At 35.3% G+C, this 13,980-nt stretch overlaps 1 protein-coding gene across 1 annotated transcript in view; it reads right to left on the bottom strand.

Moving 5' to 3' along the window:
• Positions 1 to 11,716: 11,716 nt before the first annotated feature.
• LOC123872338 (G-protein coupled receptor Mth2-like) overlaps positions 11,717 to 13,980 on the bottom strand; it is an 86,539-nt gene continuing 84,275 nt past the window's right edge. The window contains exon 10 of the mRNA XM_045916555.1: positions 11,717 to 13,342. Coding sequence (XP_045772511.1) covers positions 13,232 to 13,342 — 111 coding nt within the window. The 3' untranslated portion in view covers positions 11,717 to 13,231. The remainder of the gene's footprint in view (positions 13,343 to 13,980) is intronic.

Raw genomic sequence — 13,980 nt, 5'->3', positions numbered from 1 at the left:
CCTTTAACTTGATTAAAATTTTCTATTATAGCGGAGTTAAAAAGCTTCTATTGTCATATTTACTGAAAGTACCACACTTGAATAATCCATTTAATTAATATCTGTAAAATAAGTACTTATGATGGAATCATTATATTTTATTATTTTCAAAAAAAAAAATTAGTGACATCTTGGAGATTTTGAGTTTGGGCATGGCTGAGAAAGAACTCTAGGGTAGGACGTCTCTAGAATACTAGATATCCTATGCTTATGCCATGATAAGGTAGATATAACTGTTTTTAAGTATCTATATTTTTAGTTAAAGTAAGTTTATAGATTTTTTAAACGTAAAGCTATTTGACTGTGCTAGATATGCGTTTTCATATTAAAAAGCTGCGAGTTTACGAATAAAGGGAAAATGTGAAAGAGTAGCTACTGTATCGTACCTGTCAAACAAACAATAAGTACATAAGTAACTAGGTAGGCACAACAAAACACCAGCGATATATTATCGTAGTGATAGTTTATAATAATAATATGATAATACGATATCTCTGATGTATTGAATGCGAGCAAATCTGAAATACGATCCGCCGATACAGAGAGGGGAAATTCGATTGTGCTCCTCATTTTGCGTAATTAATCTAATCCCCTGATTTACTATCGACTCACTACGGTTAATTAGATTGGCACTCATTGATTGCGAGTGAAAGGGGATGATCAAATCAGACAGCCGATACGAAAGCGGAATAACCACGTTTTTGTATTATTCAGTCTTGGCTCTTGAAGTCCGTGAGCTTGCAGCAAAAAACATTGAATATGTGAATGTTTCTCAATACCGTACTAACTACTAATGCTATTTAGGTACCACTTTATTATATTAGTTCTAAGCAGAAAAAAAATTATAATTCAGCAATGGAAAAGCTAGATAAAAAATGAAACAAAATAACTGCGAATACCTAGCTGAAAACTTTTAGGTATTTAAGAATGGATTATGATGCGCAAAATTAGCACCGATGGGCAAGTCCTAGTTTGAATTTTCATAATATACAATATTCAGGGTTAGGCCATTTTATCGTGGTTGGCCTCACCTATCAGATTAATTTTCTCATTATTGAGAATCCCTCAGTTCTGTTTGTACTTTATTCAGTAGGTACTTATGTACAGTTGTGCCGCAATACAGTCCTTCATCATCATCAGCCCATCGCCGCGTCGGGTCACTACTGAGCACGGGTCTCCTCTAAGAATGAAATAATTTGTCCAAAGTCCACCATGTTGGCCAAATGCGGATTGGCAGACTTCTCGCACTTTGAGAACATTAGGCTAGAATAATTTCTTAGAGGGTCTGTATTAGAGAACCTACCTGCATAGTTGCATAGTCTCAAGTTTCTAGACCTAGCGGTATAGGCTATATTATGTTGATATACCTACTTACCAGTCAGTTTCTTTTTTATACGGATTATGAAAAGGCGAAGTGAATAAAGAACACACGCATTACCTACGTAGTTGCCTAATTATTTGGTAATTTATTTACCATCAAGTCATTATTAGTCAACTTATGAAATAATAAACAAATAAAAAAATCATCAATGCAAGCACAATCAGCGCGACAACGCGCTGTCGCAGATGTGTCGTACCGATTTTACTAGAGCTCTAAAATCTATTCATGCTACTCTTTAGAGGCTCCTGTATTTGTTCCTACAGAAAAACTAAAAAAAAATTTATTTTTTAAGAAACTCTTGAGGTGCCGCGGTGCATTCGATATTGCACTGACTATTGCATTTCTCTCATAGGTGTATTCTAGCACCCATTTAATTTATTATCAGTTACATGGATACGCTGCCCAGCCAATGAGATGTGTTTTATTGCTGCCTTCGTAACTTTTCACTTTCTGTAAGCTAGGTCTCCAATCCAAAGCTTCTCTTCAAAAATTTATTCAAAATACCATATGAGCTCTCGAAGCAAATGAACGAGGCCATCCATCTCAATTCATAAACCACATATCTCTTAACAGATGCACAAGCATACGTCATTTTGGCAGCTCAGACTACAGACGGTATGAAAAACCATTTATCTTTCACCCCTTCCTTGAACACTTGCCTCGCAATCGTTACCTAATCCAGAGAATATGCATGTCGGTCCATATTTCAAGGTAGGGGGTCCGTGTCTGAAGATAAGAGCACATCAATCACACTTTGCGTTATAAACAGCGTGAGAAGTTTTATACTATGCGATACGATATCGATATTATTGCCCCTAGTACGACTTAATTTAAAAGTCGCATCAGTAAAATACTTAAAATGAGCCCTTATAAACTGGCACTAAAAATAGCACTAAATTTTAGGTAATGATTTATTCTTTACGCAGACGCTGGCGCAGGCGCGAATGTTATGTCTAAATGTTGCCTGTACTAAGTATCTGTGTTAAGTGCCTCCTGACATTGGTGTATATTTATGGTGTTAATTTGTCGAGGGTTAATATATTCCTCACTAAAACTGCAGCTGAAAATCCTCACTTTATTTAATGAAAATATACGCCTCTGTATGTTACCTGGGTCAGCGTAAAAATCAAAGTATTAAATACTGAAGGATAGAGAAACCGTGGTCTAGTGGATAAAGGCGCTCCGGATGCGATACCTTGAGAGACACGAGGTTTAAATCCTGCCTATTCCGTAATTTAAAAAAAAATTATTGATAAGTATCTATTTAAAAATAAATATTTAATAATATATAAAAATAATAAATTAAAAAAACGTTTTATGGAAAATATCTTTGAAACTTACAACATAATTTTACATATATCTTATACTTGTATTTTCATAATTACCTATGAGGTTTCGGAACACGGCTTGGTCTAATATACGTAAGTATATCGATGTCACATCGGATAGTATAAGAAGGCTGTAACAGAATAGGGTGATGGAAAACGCAGGCAATATTTCACGCCACCTAAGTTTATAAGCATTGTTTGCTTTTCGGGGCTGTTTTCATGGCTGATTTGAGTGGGGATTAAATTGCCATCACTGAAAACATACCCACTCACAACTTATGGGTATGTTATGACCCCATTTGTTCATTGTTCAACAAACAAGTTTCCTCCATTTCCACCCTTACGTGAGTATCTCTAGGTAGTTAGTTGGGTAGATATTTAGAAATAATTGTGCTCACACGAATGTTTTACTTTTAAACTGATTTAAAAAGGAGACGACGTTCTCCCTTCAATTCGTATTTTTAACCCCCAACCCAAAAAGAGGAGTGTTAAAAGTTTGACGTGTGTATCTGTGTATCTGTGGATCTGTCTGTGGCATCGTAACTCCTAAACTAATGAACCCATTTTAATTTCGTTTTTTTTGTTTGACAAGTGGCTTGATCGAGAGTTTTCTTAGCTATAATCCAAGAAAATCGGTTGCCGTTTGAAAGTTATCAGTTTTTTTCTAGTAGGTAACTGTAACCTTCACTTGTCGGGGGTGTTATAAATTTTTAATTTACACTTGTTTATGTATTATGTTTTCGGGATCGATTTGCATGATTTTGACATGTTTTTTATTAGATCCCATTAAAAGGTCATTTATACTTTACAGTAGTTTTGTTTCAACCAGCTTCGACGAAATCAACCAAGCGTGACGCATCAATGTGAATGTCGCTAAAAACCCGGAAATTATTTTCAAAAACCTACAAAGTGGGCATAGAAGTTTTTTTCTTTGAAATTACGTTCTTCGTTAATCACACTTCTGCTCTGGCATAAAAAAAATTTTTGACTAGTATATGGTTTATGGCCAAACCGTTCTCATTTTGAAAGGAGATTTGAGCCCAGTTGTGAGCCAACGATGGGTAGATTAGGATGATTATTTCTAAAATTCTACGGGTCCATTTTTTATCTACAATCTCTCAATCACATTCGTCAAATTATTCAGCAATCCATCGCATGTTTGATTCAAAGCGCTCGCTAGCAATTCGAGCGTCTATAGCATTCCGAGTCAGGGACGAACGGTAAATTGTCGAAATGCCTACTATCTGGCTCGGTGACCAGATGAAATACCGGTCATACTCATTGTTCTCAACATTTCACTAAGCAAGCACTAGGTAGGTGGGTGGTCGCCGGACTGTCACATGCGAGTTGCTAACAGCCACTGTAGATATAAACCTAGTAGAAATAAATACTTACCTTCATTTTTAACCCCCGATCCAGAAAGAGGGGTGTTATAAGTTTGACGTGTGTATCTGTGTATCTATGTATCTTTCTGTGGCATTGTAGCTCCTATACTAATGAACCGATTTGAATTTAGTTTATTTTGTTTGAACGGTGGCTTGATCGAGAGTGTTCTTAGTTATAATCCAAGAAAATCGGCTGCCTTTTGAAAGTTATCAGCTCTTTTCTAATTACTGTTACCTTCACTTGGGGGGTGTTATAAATTTTTAATTTACACTTGTGTATATCGTAATTAGAAGCATTCACAAAAAGAGATGGGCGCGGAATAAAAATGATCAGGATTCGTCGATTGTCGTCTGAATAATATGTTCTTTTCAATTTCCATCCCCATCGCGCATAACAATGAAGCGTATCTTCAATGAAGTACGTGGTCTATTTTATTTTATTTTAGTATTGCTATCCTCAGTATAATAATATAAATTCATTGGTTGGTACTTACCTACTATCATAGCGTATATAGGGAGGTAGTGGTACGACATCCTTGTTGTTTACGGATGAGCTGACTTTAAGATAAGTACCTATTTACCCGGATGATTGATTATCTAAGTAAGAAAAATAATAATTAAGTAATATTTAAAGTTTGTTCTGCCAACTTCTGCCAGTCGGTACAGTGCCTCCTCCTTCTTATCCCTGTTAACCCACAGGAATGCGTCTCCGTCGAACGTCGACCGACTGTATGAAGTAGGTATTTATCTCTTAGCCTGTGCTTAGTGCTCGTAGATCGATGAGGCAAGCCTAAGTTAAGCCGCCATTGATACTTGAAGCTTTTTTATTCAGATACAAGTTAGCCCTTGCAATTTCACCTGGTGGTAGATGATGATGCAGTCTAGGATGGAAGCGGACTAACCTGGAAGAGGTATGATAGTTTTCATTAAACCCTTTGGTTTCTACACGGCATCATACTGGAACGCTAAATCGCTTGACGGCACGGCTTTGCCGGTAGGGTTGTAACTAGCCACGACCGCAGCCTCCCATCAGATCAGACCAGAAATTTAGAAATTATAAAATACCAAACCCCTGCGGGCAATAGAACCCAGGACCTCCCACTAACGCTTACAGCGCCAGGGAGGCTGTCAAACTTAAAGCTGCTGCCCTCTATCTCTCGCAATATCGTTTTCCTCATTTTTGAGGGTCGTGACCCCTTTAAATTAATGTTATAATGGGAAGAATGTTCTTGGAATGAAGATGCGGTGGGCTCCTACTTCCTAGATCCTTCCGCAAAAAATCAGTGACTAAATCCTAATGACCTTATTTAATTCTCTCTCTGTATCGTTTTCCAATGTTATGGTAGGAGTTTTTTGGGATAATAATGCGGTGAGCTGCCAAATAGATTCGCAAGCAATTTATTCCCAAATTGTAATGGCCTTTGCTTGTAGGCTCATACATACGAGTATTTGCCTCCAAATTTTACCTACCATGCCTATTTTTTTTTTTGCCTTGTATGTGTTTTTCTGAATTAATTTTGTGGTGTTCAATAAAAGTATATTCATTCTTTCATTATATATATTTATTTTGCAATTTAACAACTTTGAGATAGAGATGCATATCGACCGCAGACAGTCGCATTAATCCCATTCTGACACAGAAACGTAAATGATCGGGATGCCGTTGCAACCAGCTGGGATGGCGGATGGCATTCATTAATATCCTGAACGTAATCAGTGCTGTCATTCCTAGAATATTGGTTATCTCTATTCTAGGGAAGGCAACCGAATAAATCTTTCATTCACCGAATATAGTAGATACCTACCTACGTTACGATACCTCATTGATTTTTCGGGACAAAAGTAACCTGTTAATTCAGGGTATTGAACTAGCAGCAGTATTTAATCTTTATTCGTAGGGCCTAAATTGGACTAGTCTGGGCCGATCTGAATCAATCTACCCATATCTATCTATTATAAAATGCAAAAGTGTGTTTGTTTGTTGGTTTGTCTTTCAATCATGCCGCAACCGAGCAATGAATGAAGTGATCTTTTTGCATGAATATTGAATATGCTTGATAGCCTAGGAGGAATGGCTAGGACGTCCGCGTCCTAATCGAAGGTCGGAGGTTCAATCCCGGGCACGCACCACTAACTTTTCGGAGTTATGTGCGTTTTAAGTAATTAAATATCACTTGCTTTAAGAGTGAAGGAAAACATCGAGAGGAAACGTGCATGCGTGATGCAATATTCTTAAACGTGTGTGAAATCTGCCAATCCGCACGTGGCCAGCGTGGTAGACTATGGCCAAAACCCTTCTCTCTCTGAGAGGAGACCCGCGTTCTGTAGTGAGCCGGCGACGATGGGTTGAAGTACATAGGCTTTTTTTATCCTAATCCTTTAAGGGAATTTCTACGGGATTTTAATAACCTAAATCCATGCGACGAAGTCGCAAGCATCAGCTAGGATGAGTACCTACCTATAGGTAATTAAGTAATAAGTACAACTTTAAGCCTTAACTTGACGATCGATAGAAAGTAAAGTTTAGTTTACTCCATGCGAAATTTGCCTTGAATATTTCTCCACCGTCTCGAAGAACGGTGTACTTGAACTACTCGTATTATCAACTCTCAAGATTCTCTCGAGAAATTTTAGTAGCAATAATTATTCGTGAGAAGAACCCTACTTTGTACGAGCTTTGCTTTTGTTAGCGCAAAGTATCTAGTTAGTAGCATAGTCACATTATCTGCTTACGAGAAACTACTTCCTTGCTTTTTGTACAATATTTTATTATAGGATAGCATAAAAAGGGATGGATAGAGCTATGCTTCGGAGTTACTCTACGTGATCAAATCTGAAATGAGCGGGTTACGTGTTCTGGCGTAAATGAAGCTTAATCGTTATTAGTACAGTTCTAGTGTGTCATTCTGATTTGTTCCACATTATGCTTCTTTATTGCAATTTAGGCCTTATAAAGTGGACAGGTGTTTAATAATGTGATAATACCTATCTGTTTTTATTCATAAAGGCTTCAGTAGCTGGGTTATTTAAAAATTTATTATCTCTTTCGCAAGGCCGTCCCGGCGACCTAGTCATTCATAATTAACGTTAATGTATTATTCCTTCCTGCCTTCCCAACCGTAGCTTTCGCCTTGACCCGGCTCAAAGATGCCCGTTAAGAATTACGGAAATAGAACAATTTGTGACTGCAGGCTAGTATTTAGGAGACTGTCTTCAGACCGAAGAAGTATATTATACAATATATAACTGATCACGCTGCGTTAGGAGGCATTTTAGAACTGAAATAGGTATGCATTGCGATCGGCTTTTGCGCTTTGTACCTATTTCGTTTTGTAATAAACACTCATCAGTTCACGTTACCTTTGTTTTTAATTCCTGGCGAAGGAATCTGCAGAATGTGCAACTTATAAGAATAGCGAATGTGTCGTGTTTTGGCTCATCGATTCAGTTTCTATAATATGAGCGTTTGACTTATGTCTACGTGCCTATAATATATACTGTATATAATATATGTAGACAGTTATTAGTACCTAATAATGGAGCAGGAAGGTAAGTAGTCAGAGGAACTTAGTTTCATTATAACTAAAAATTAAGAAAAATTCAACATAGACCAAACCTCGTCTGATGTTGGAGCAGAAAAATAGGTACTAACAGGATATCACGTTTATCAGACGTATGAAAAATATAAAATTTTGAACATCAAAGAATTTATAATTTAGTTTCTGGCCCAAAATAAAATTGGACGCCACAGTTTTCAAAATATTATATTCATTTGAGCTACATGCCATATCTTTTGAAAAGCCAAAGATTTGTAATACATATCAGTAGGTATGTATTTAGGTATGAAGTCTTGCATTGTTCACTTTTAGGGAAAAAATGAAACCACTTCATTATTATAAAGCTTCTTTATTTAACGTCATGTTTTGCAAAATAGACAAATATACATCATTTTAATCGTCGTACTTTAAAACTCCGCAACATTTAACAATAATATATTACACACGCACTTTATTTATTAGTACATTCACTTACGTATATTACATGAGGAAATAATAATTTATTAATAAACGAGAATTTACAAAATTTCTTATAGAGAATCTTACATCAATTGAATTTTATTAGACACAGAATACTTTTAAATACACAAATGAAATAAAAGTATAAGATCCCAAGAAATATATTATGAAGGAAGGTGTTGGGAAAAGTCTCTAATTTGGTCTGTCGGTTAGGTTACACATGGGTTACACTAATTTATGTAATTTTTATATATAATAATATGAAATAAATACAATAATAACTCTCCACAGTTTAGTTGTTGAATTCTAAGACTATTAACAAAATGTAACGCTTTACAAAGTTACATGTCTAATTATTGTCGTTGAGCGTTCTTTTTGAATTTATTTACAAAACAAAAGAATGTTTGTTGAACTTAAAATCTAATACCAACCAAAAACCAACGGATTTCATAGAATACAATCAAATTGTAGAAAGTTTCGAAAAGGCCGAGATTGTGTCTGAAAAAAATAGGTAAACTATGAATTTAAGAATTGTATTAATATATTTATATCACGTTTAAGTTACCTGAAAAGTACCAAATAATAATAGTTTCTTAATTTTTATTTAAAATAAATACATAGGTAGCTATCATTTAGTTAGATAGGACGTACATGCTTAAATATAAATTCAACATACAATGAATAAACATTATTCAATCATAATATTAATAATTATTATGCTCTTTCTGATTCCAAATTAGTAGACGCATAAAATAAAACAATTAACTAGGTAGTATTCATTGAAAGTTTTTATACTTATTTAAAAATAAATAAATGGCTTATAACTATAAATTTTTACATAATTAATTACAGTTTTATGACTAGTTCTCATCAAGGAAATTAATCGCACCATACATTTTTCTAGTAATCTATTTTGCTATAATTATGGCACTAAAGTTTTCTCTTACGCCGGTTCTAGACAGTGTAACGGATAATGAAATATATCGTGTAATTTTATGCGAATTATGCTTGTTAGTAGATAAAACCCATTGCCGGCCCACTACTGAGTACGGGTCCCTTCACAGCGTGAGAAGGGTTTAGGCCATAGTCTACCACGCTGACCCAATGCGGATTGGCAGACTTCACACACCTTTGAGAACATGGAGAACTCTCAGGCATGTGGGTTTCCTCACGATATTTTCTTTCACCGTAAAATCAAGTTATATTTAATTGCAACGCACATAACTGAAAAGTTAGAGGTGCGTGCCCGGGACTGAACCCCCGACTTCCGATTAAGAGCCGGACGTTCTAACCACTAGGCTATCACAACTTTAAGTATACATATATACTATATAGGTATAGCGTATAACTGAGTGGGCTCCTGCGGTAGTGGAGCGGTGCGCGAGGGTGACAGTTTGTCGCAAGTTGACGAATCACTGAGCTCTCATAATCACACCCCTCCTGCACCTCCACTGCCACAGGAACCCTACTCAGTTATGCGCTATGCCTGTAGCATACGAGCACTACATACCTACTTGTAAAACTTGTGTACCTACTTGTTGTTGTTGTGTGTTGTTTATCATGCTGATCCATCGAGTGCCCTGTGTCGGTTACGTGGGCAAATGATAATATAATGTTCTCGCAGTTCTCATTTGAATTGGATGCACGAAGAATAAGGGCTGTTTTTAAAATTCGCATAACATTACACAAGACATTAAATTATTGCACATGTCTGAACACGGCCTTACATTCCTAATATCTAAGAAGGACTTTTTTCTTAAATACAACAACCATCAACGTCTTGGTCACGGGTACCTACTTATTTATAAAAATATGCCTTTTTCTTACAATTATAATATTAATATTCATATTAACAAACACTACAACAAGCTGTAAAGTCTGACCACTGAGGCGCACATTTTCTTTGATAAAGTAACAAAAATAATAAAATATACGTACAACGAAGTTGATTTGTCGTTCCATCGTAAATTGTTAAACAACGTCTTTAAATATGTTAGAATGATTTATTCGATTTAATTTTGCCAGATTTGAAAAAATTAATTCGTATCAAAATGAATGTTCCGAAATTCACCTATCAGTTCGATAAGGGTATTAATTATTTTATTTTAGATCCACTCGAAATGCCAACTTGCAAAATAAATTAGATTGACATTAAAAAAATTACCTATTTTAATTCACTGCTAAAACAGAAAAAAATATTTGAATCGCACTGCAATAATTGTATCTACTTGTCAGTTGATAAAAGTGCGCCTGAGTGTAAAGCAAACTTAAAGCAACAATCATAATAATATTATTAGAGGTAACTTTAACTAAAACATTAGCTTAATACTTTGACGAAGCAATCTATTAAATTGTGCATGTGTTGTATTAGTAACAGATTTAGGAACAAAATTACAATAGTTACACAGATATCCTGCAGATACTGGACAGTGTTGTGGCGTGTCGCAATGCAAACTGGCGCAACAATCGACCAATCGGAGCGCGTTTCGAGCGGCAACGAGCAACAAACTGCACGTGTTCATAGAAAATACAGTATATTACGTTATTGTCAAACGTTCTACGTTACAAACTGCCATTCGTCGCACCACAACACACCACAACATTGATGTGCATCTATGGCTTTATTAATAGTGAAGACGCAGAGTAATAGACGTCCTATGAATAAACTGTTATTATCTAAGAAAATATTTCCACATTTGTTCACACATAGGTACAATGTAAACCTAGGTACTAAGTAGGCACCTACCTACACTGTTTTCACGTCAAAAAAAGGCCCAGTAAAAGCTTGCATAAATAACTCCACGGATTTATTATGCAACACGAAAGAAAACTCCAAATAAGTACGGATTAGAGGCGGATTAGATCCACATTTATACGATGGGAATTTCAAAGCAGGCCGTCACGCTGAGCGCGCGCGTATGCGTGTACAATTTACAATACAAAAAACTGTCACAGTGCACACAGAGCGCAACAGTGACGCATTGCTGCAGCAGCACGACTTCTTGTGAAGTTTTTCATATAATTTGTATTATATATGATTTTATTACTGTAGGCATTCAAAATATATGAATTTAGGGATGATTTGATTTTTCTACAAGCTCTTTGTTAGATTTATATAATTTTATGATATACTTAGCTCTCATATAGACGAAAATTAATATTAATAATCATAAAAATATTATACATTGCATGTCGAGTTTGACTGTAAAGATACTTCATATCGTGTTTTTTAAATAAAAAAGCTCAACGAAATAATGTACGCAAGTAAACGCTATGTTGGAAGCTGAAAAATGTTGACGTAATATTGCCAGCACTTTTAGGTCTTTTTTTGTCCACTTCACACGAATATTATTCTTGCTTGTTAAATTCTAGGTACTTTTCGCAAAAATAACGTTAGCTTTCAGATTTTTCCGTCATCTTACTAGAATAAGCCTTAACAAATACGACATGCTTTTTGTATTATTTAACGAAAACAAATTTTTCTTCTAGGTACGTACTGTAGTCAAAATTATGATGTTTTATATTATTTTATGAACGCTGCGATGAAAATATGCCAAATATGATATACCTGTTAGTTTTACTCACGTAAGCTACTTACATTATTAATTTACAACTTTACTAATGTTAACGCTCTTGTAAGTAAGAAGTACATTTAGCTCAGTTTTGTTATCAACTAATTGCGTAAGCCACTTACGTGACTAAAACTTACAGAATATGAAATCAAGGCATTATGTTAGGTATACCAAACTACTATCACCACAATCAATATTTGACTTCATCAGGACCAAAAACCAATTATACAGAAATGAAACGTAATTCGTCAAAAAATAATTAAATCCCAGTTTTATCAACGACAATAAAATGTAATTACACCGTCCAATATGGTTGCAAATTAAACACGAAGCGAGAATGTTTGGTTAAAAATGATTTTCACTACCTATTCCAAATTTTCCTACGGGAAAGCAAACATAAAATTTACCGGGGGTCCATTTACCTGCCGTATCTACATAGTTTGTCCCACAAATATATTTACTATTCAGAGGAACAGAACGCTATATCACAAACTTTTCTCCTTCTGGGCCATTTCTTGAGGAACTTTGCGAAAACAGTATAAGTAATCGAGAAAGTACCTACGGTGAATTTGCAAATAAATAGTTTAAGACACTATCACAGGAATACGAAGAAAAAGATTATGTTTCCATCTAATTTTCAGTAAACTTTGCGTTTCAAATAAAAACATCACTCCGTAGCTCGAATACCTGTCAAACCTTTACTCTAACATTTTATCTTTATAAAGTTTTATACTGACTTATTTTTTTTTAATTCTTACATTTGTTCGCTAGCTATCTTAACAACAAAAACGACAATATTTGTTATTAAATAATATACAGAATGATGTTATTCTTATTAGAAACACATAGCATACAACTAATCCAGTTTTTAGTAAAAAAAAAATTAATTACAAATTAGTAGATATTTGCACAAAACAATTTCGTGCCATCGCAAAACTTGTTAGTCCCAGTACAAAATATATTTTACCACGAACTAGATGCAACAAATTTTACTACCGAGTTAATAAAATTAATAATAACATAACATTTTAAGTTATGAAAACAATTGGTAACATACCAAAAAAAAAACTTGCTGCGTGCGAACTATAAGTACCAGAACATTCTAACTCAGAACTTCGAAATATGTTCTGAACTGTGTAGCATAAGCCTCCAAAACCTTGAACTGTATCTATAAAATATCAGAGCAGAATTTGATGGAATATCTAGATATCACCCGATAGGTAGACGTATCATATCCATATTAAAGGCGATATTCAGACGTTTGAGAGAGGATTACAACTCGTCAGTCCGAACGCAGCAATACATTTTCATACCATACTCAACACAACAAGAATATTTACCAAACCTTATTCCAATACTGCATTTGATGTCCTAATATCTTCTAAAATCCATCCAGCGTAATACTATTATCAGTCTCAGCGTCATACTATTACGTCATACTCGTATATTATGTCATTGTCATAATATATTACACAGAGTCATTACCTACTCATTACACATTGATCACAAACTACACAAAGTCCCTTCGGCCGGGGCCACAGTCGATGCTATTTCTATCACTTACTACTGACACTTCTGACCCGTCCTTTTTTCTTCTGCACACTTTGCAAAGTTTTGAGAGCTGTTGGGAAGAAAAATTCAAGGGTTAATACAAACAAGGGGTTGAAAAGGAGCGAATCGCACAATTGAAAACAATTTTACGAGTATTTCTATCACCCGCGGCATCTTCCGCTTGGAGTTTTATTATTGTCATGTTTCACGTTATTATTGTCATATTTTACGTTATTATGGTCACGATTCACGTGATTATTGTCATATTTTACGGACCTGCAGAATTTCCTAAAATTATTTTTTCGCTAGGCTAACCTAAATCACTAGGACTAAGGTTATCAAATCAACTAAGTTTAGTTAAAGAAATACTCAATACATTACATGTGCCTATGTTCTTATTTTAACTTAGTATTTCGTATCAGTCCATTAATGATTTTTGGGCTAAGTCCATGATTTTTAGGACAGTTGGAATAGCTTAGAGGTTAAAACGTCGGCCTCCTATTCAGGGGGAGCGGTGTTCAATCCCGAGCACGCCCCTCTAACTTTTCGGAGTTACGTGCGTTTTGGGCAACTAAATATTACTTGAAGGAAAACACCGTAAGAAAACCTGCATGCCTGAGAGTTCTCCATAGGTAATATTCTCTAAGGTGTGTAAAGTCTCCATTTGGACAGCGTGGTGAACACTAGATAATCCTAAATGCTGGGAGG

The sequence above is a fragment of the Maniola jurtina genome, chromosome 15 (genome assembly GCF_905333055.1).
Source record: "Maniola jurtina chromosome 15, ilManJurt1.1, whole genome shotgun sequence".
In the NCBI taxonomy this organism is placed as follows: Eukaryota; Metazoa; Arthropoda; class Insecta; order Lepidoptera; family Nymphalidae; genus Maniola; species Maniola jurtina.
The sequence above is the reverse complement of the archived record's forward strand: the minus strand, read 5'-3'. Positions and strand labels throughout refer to the sequence as shown.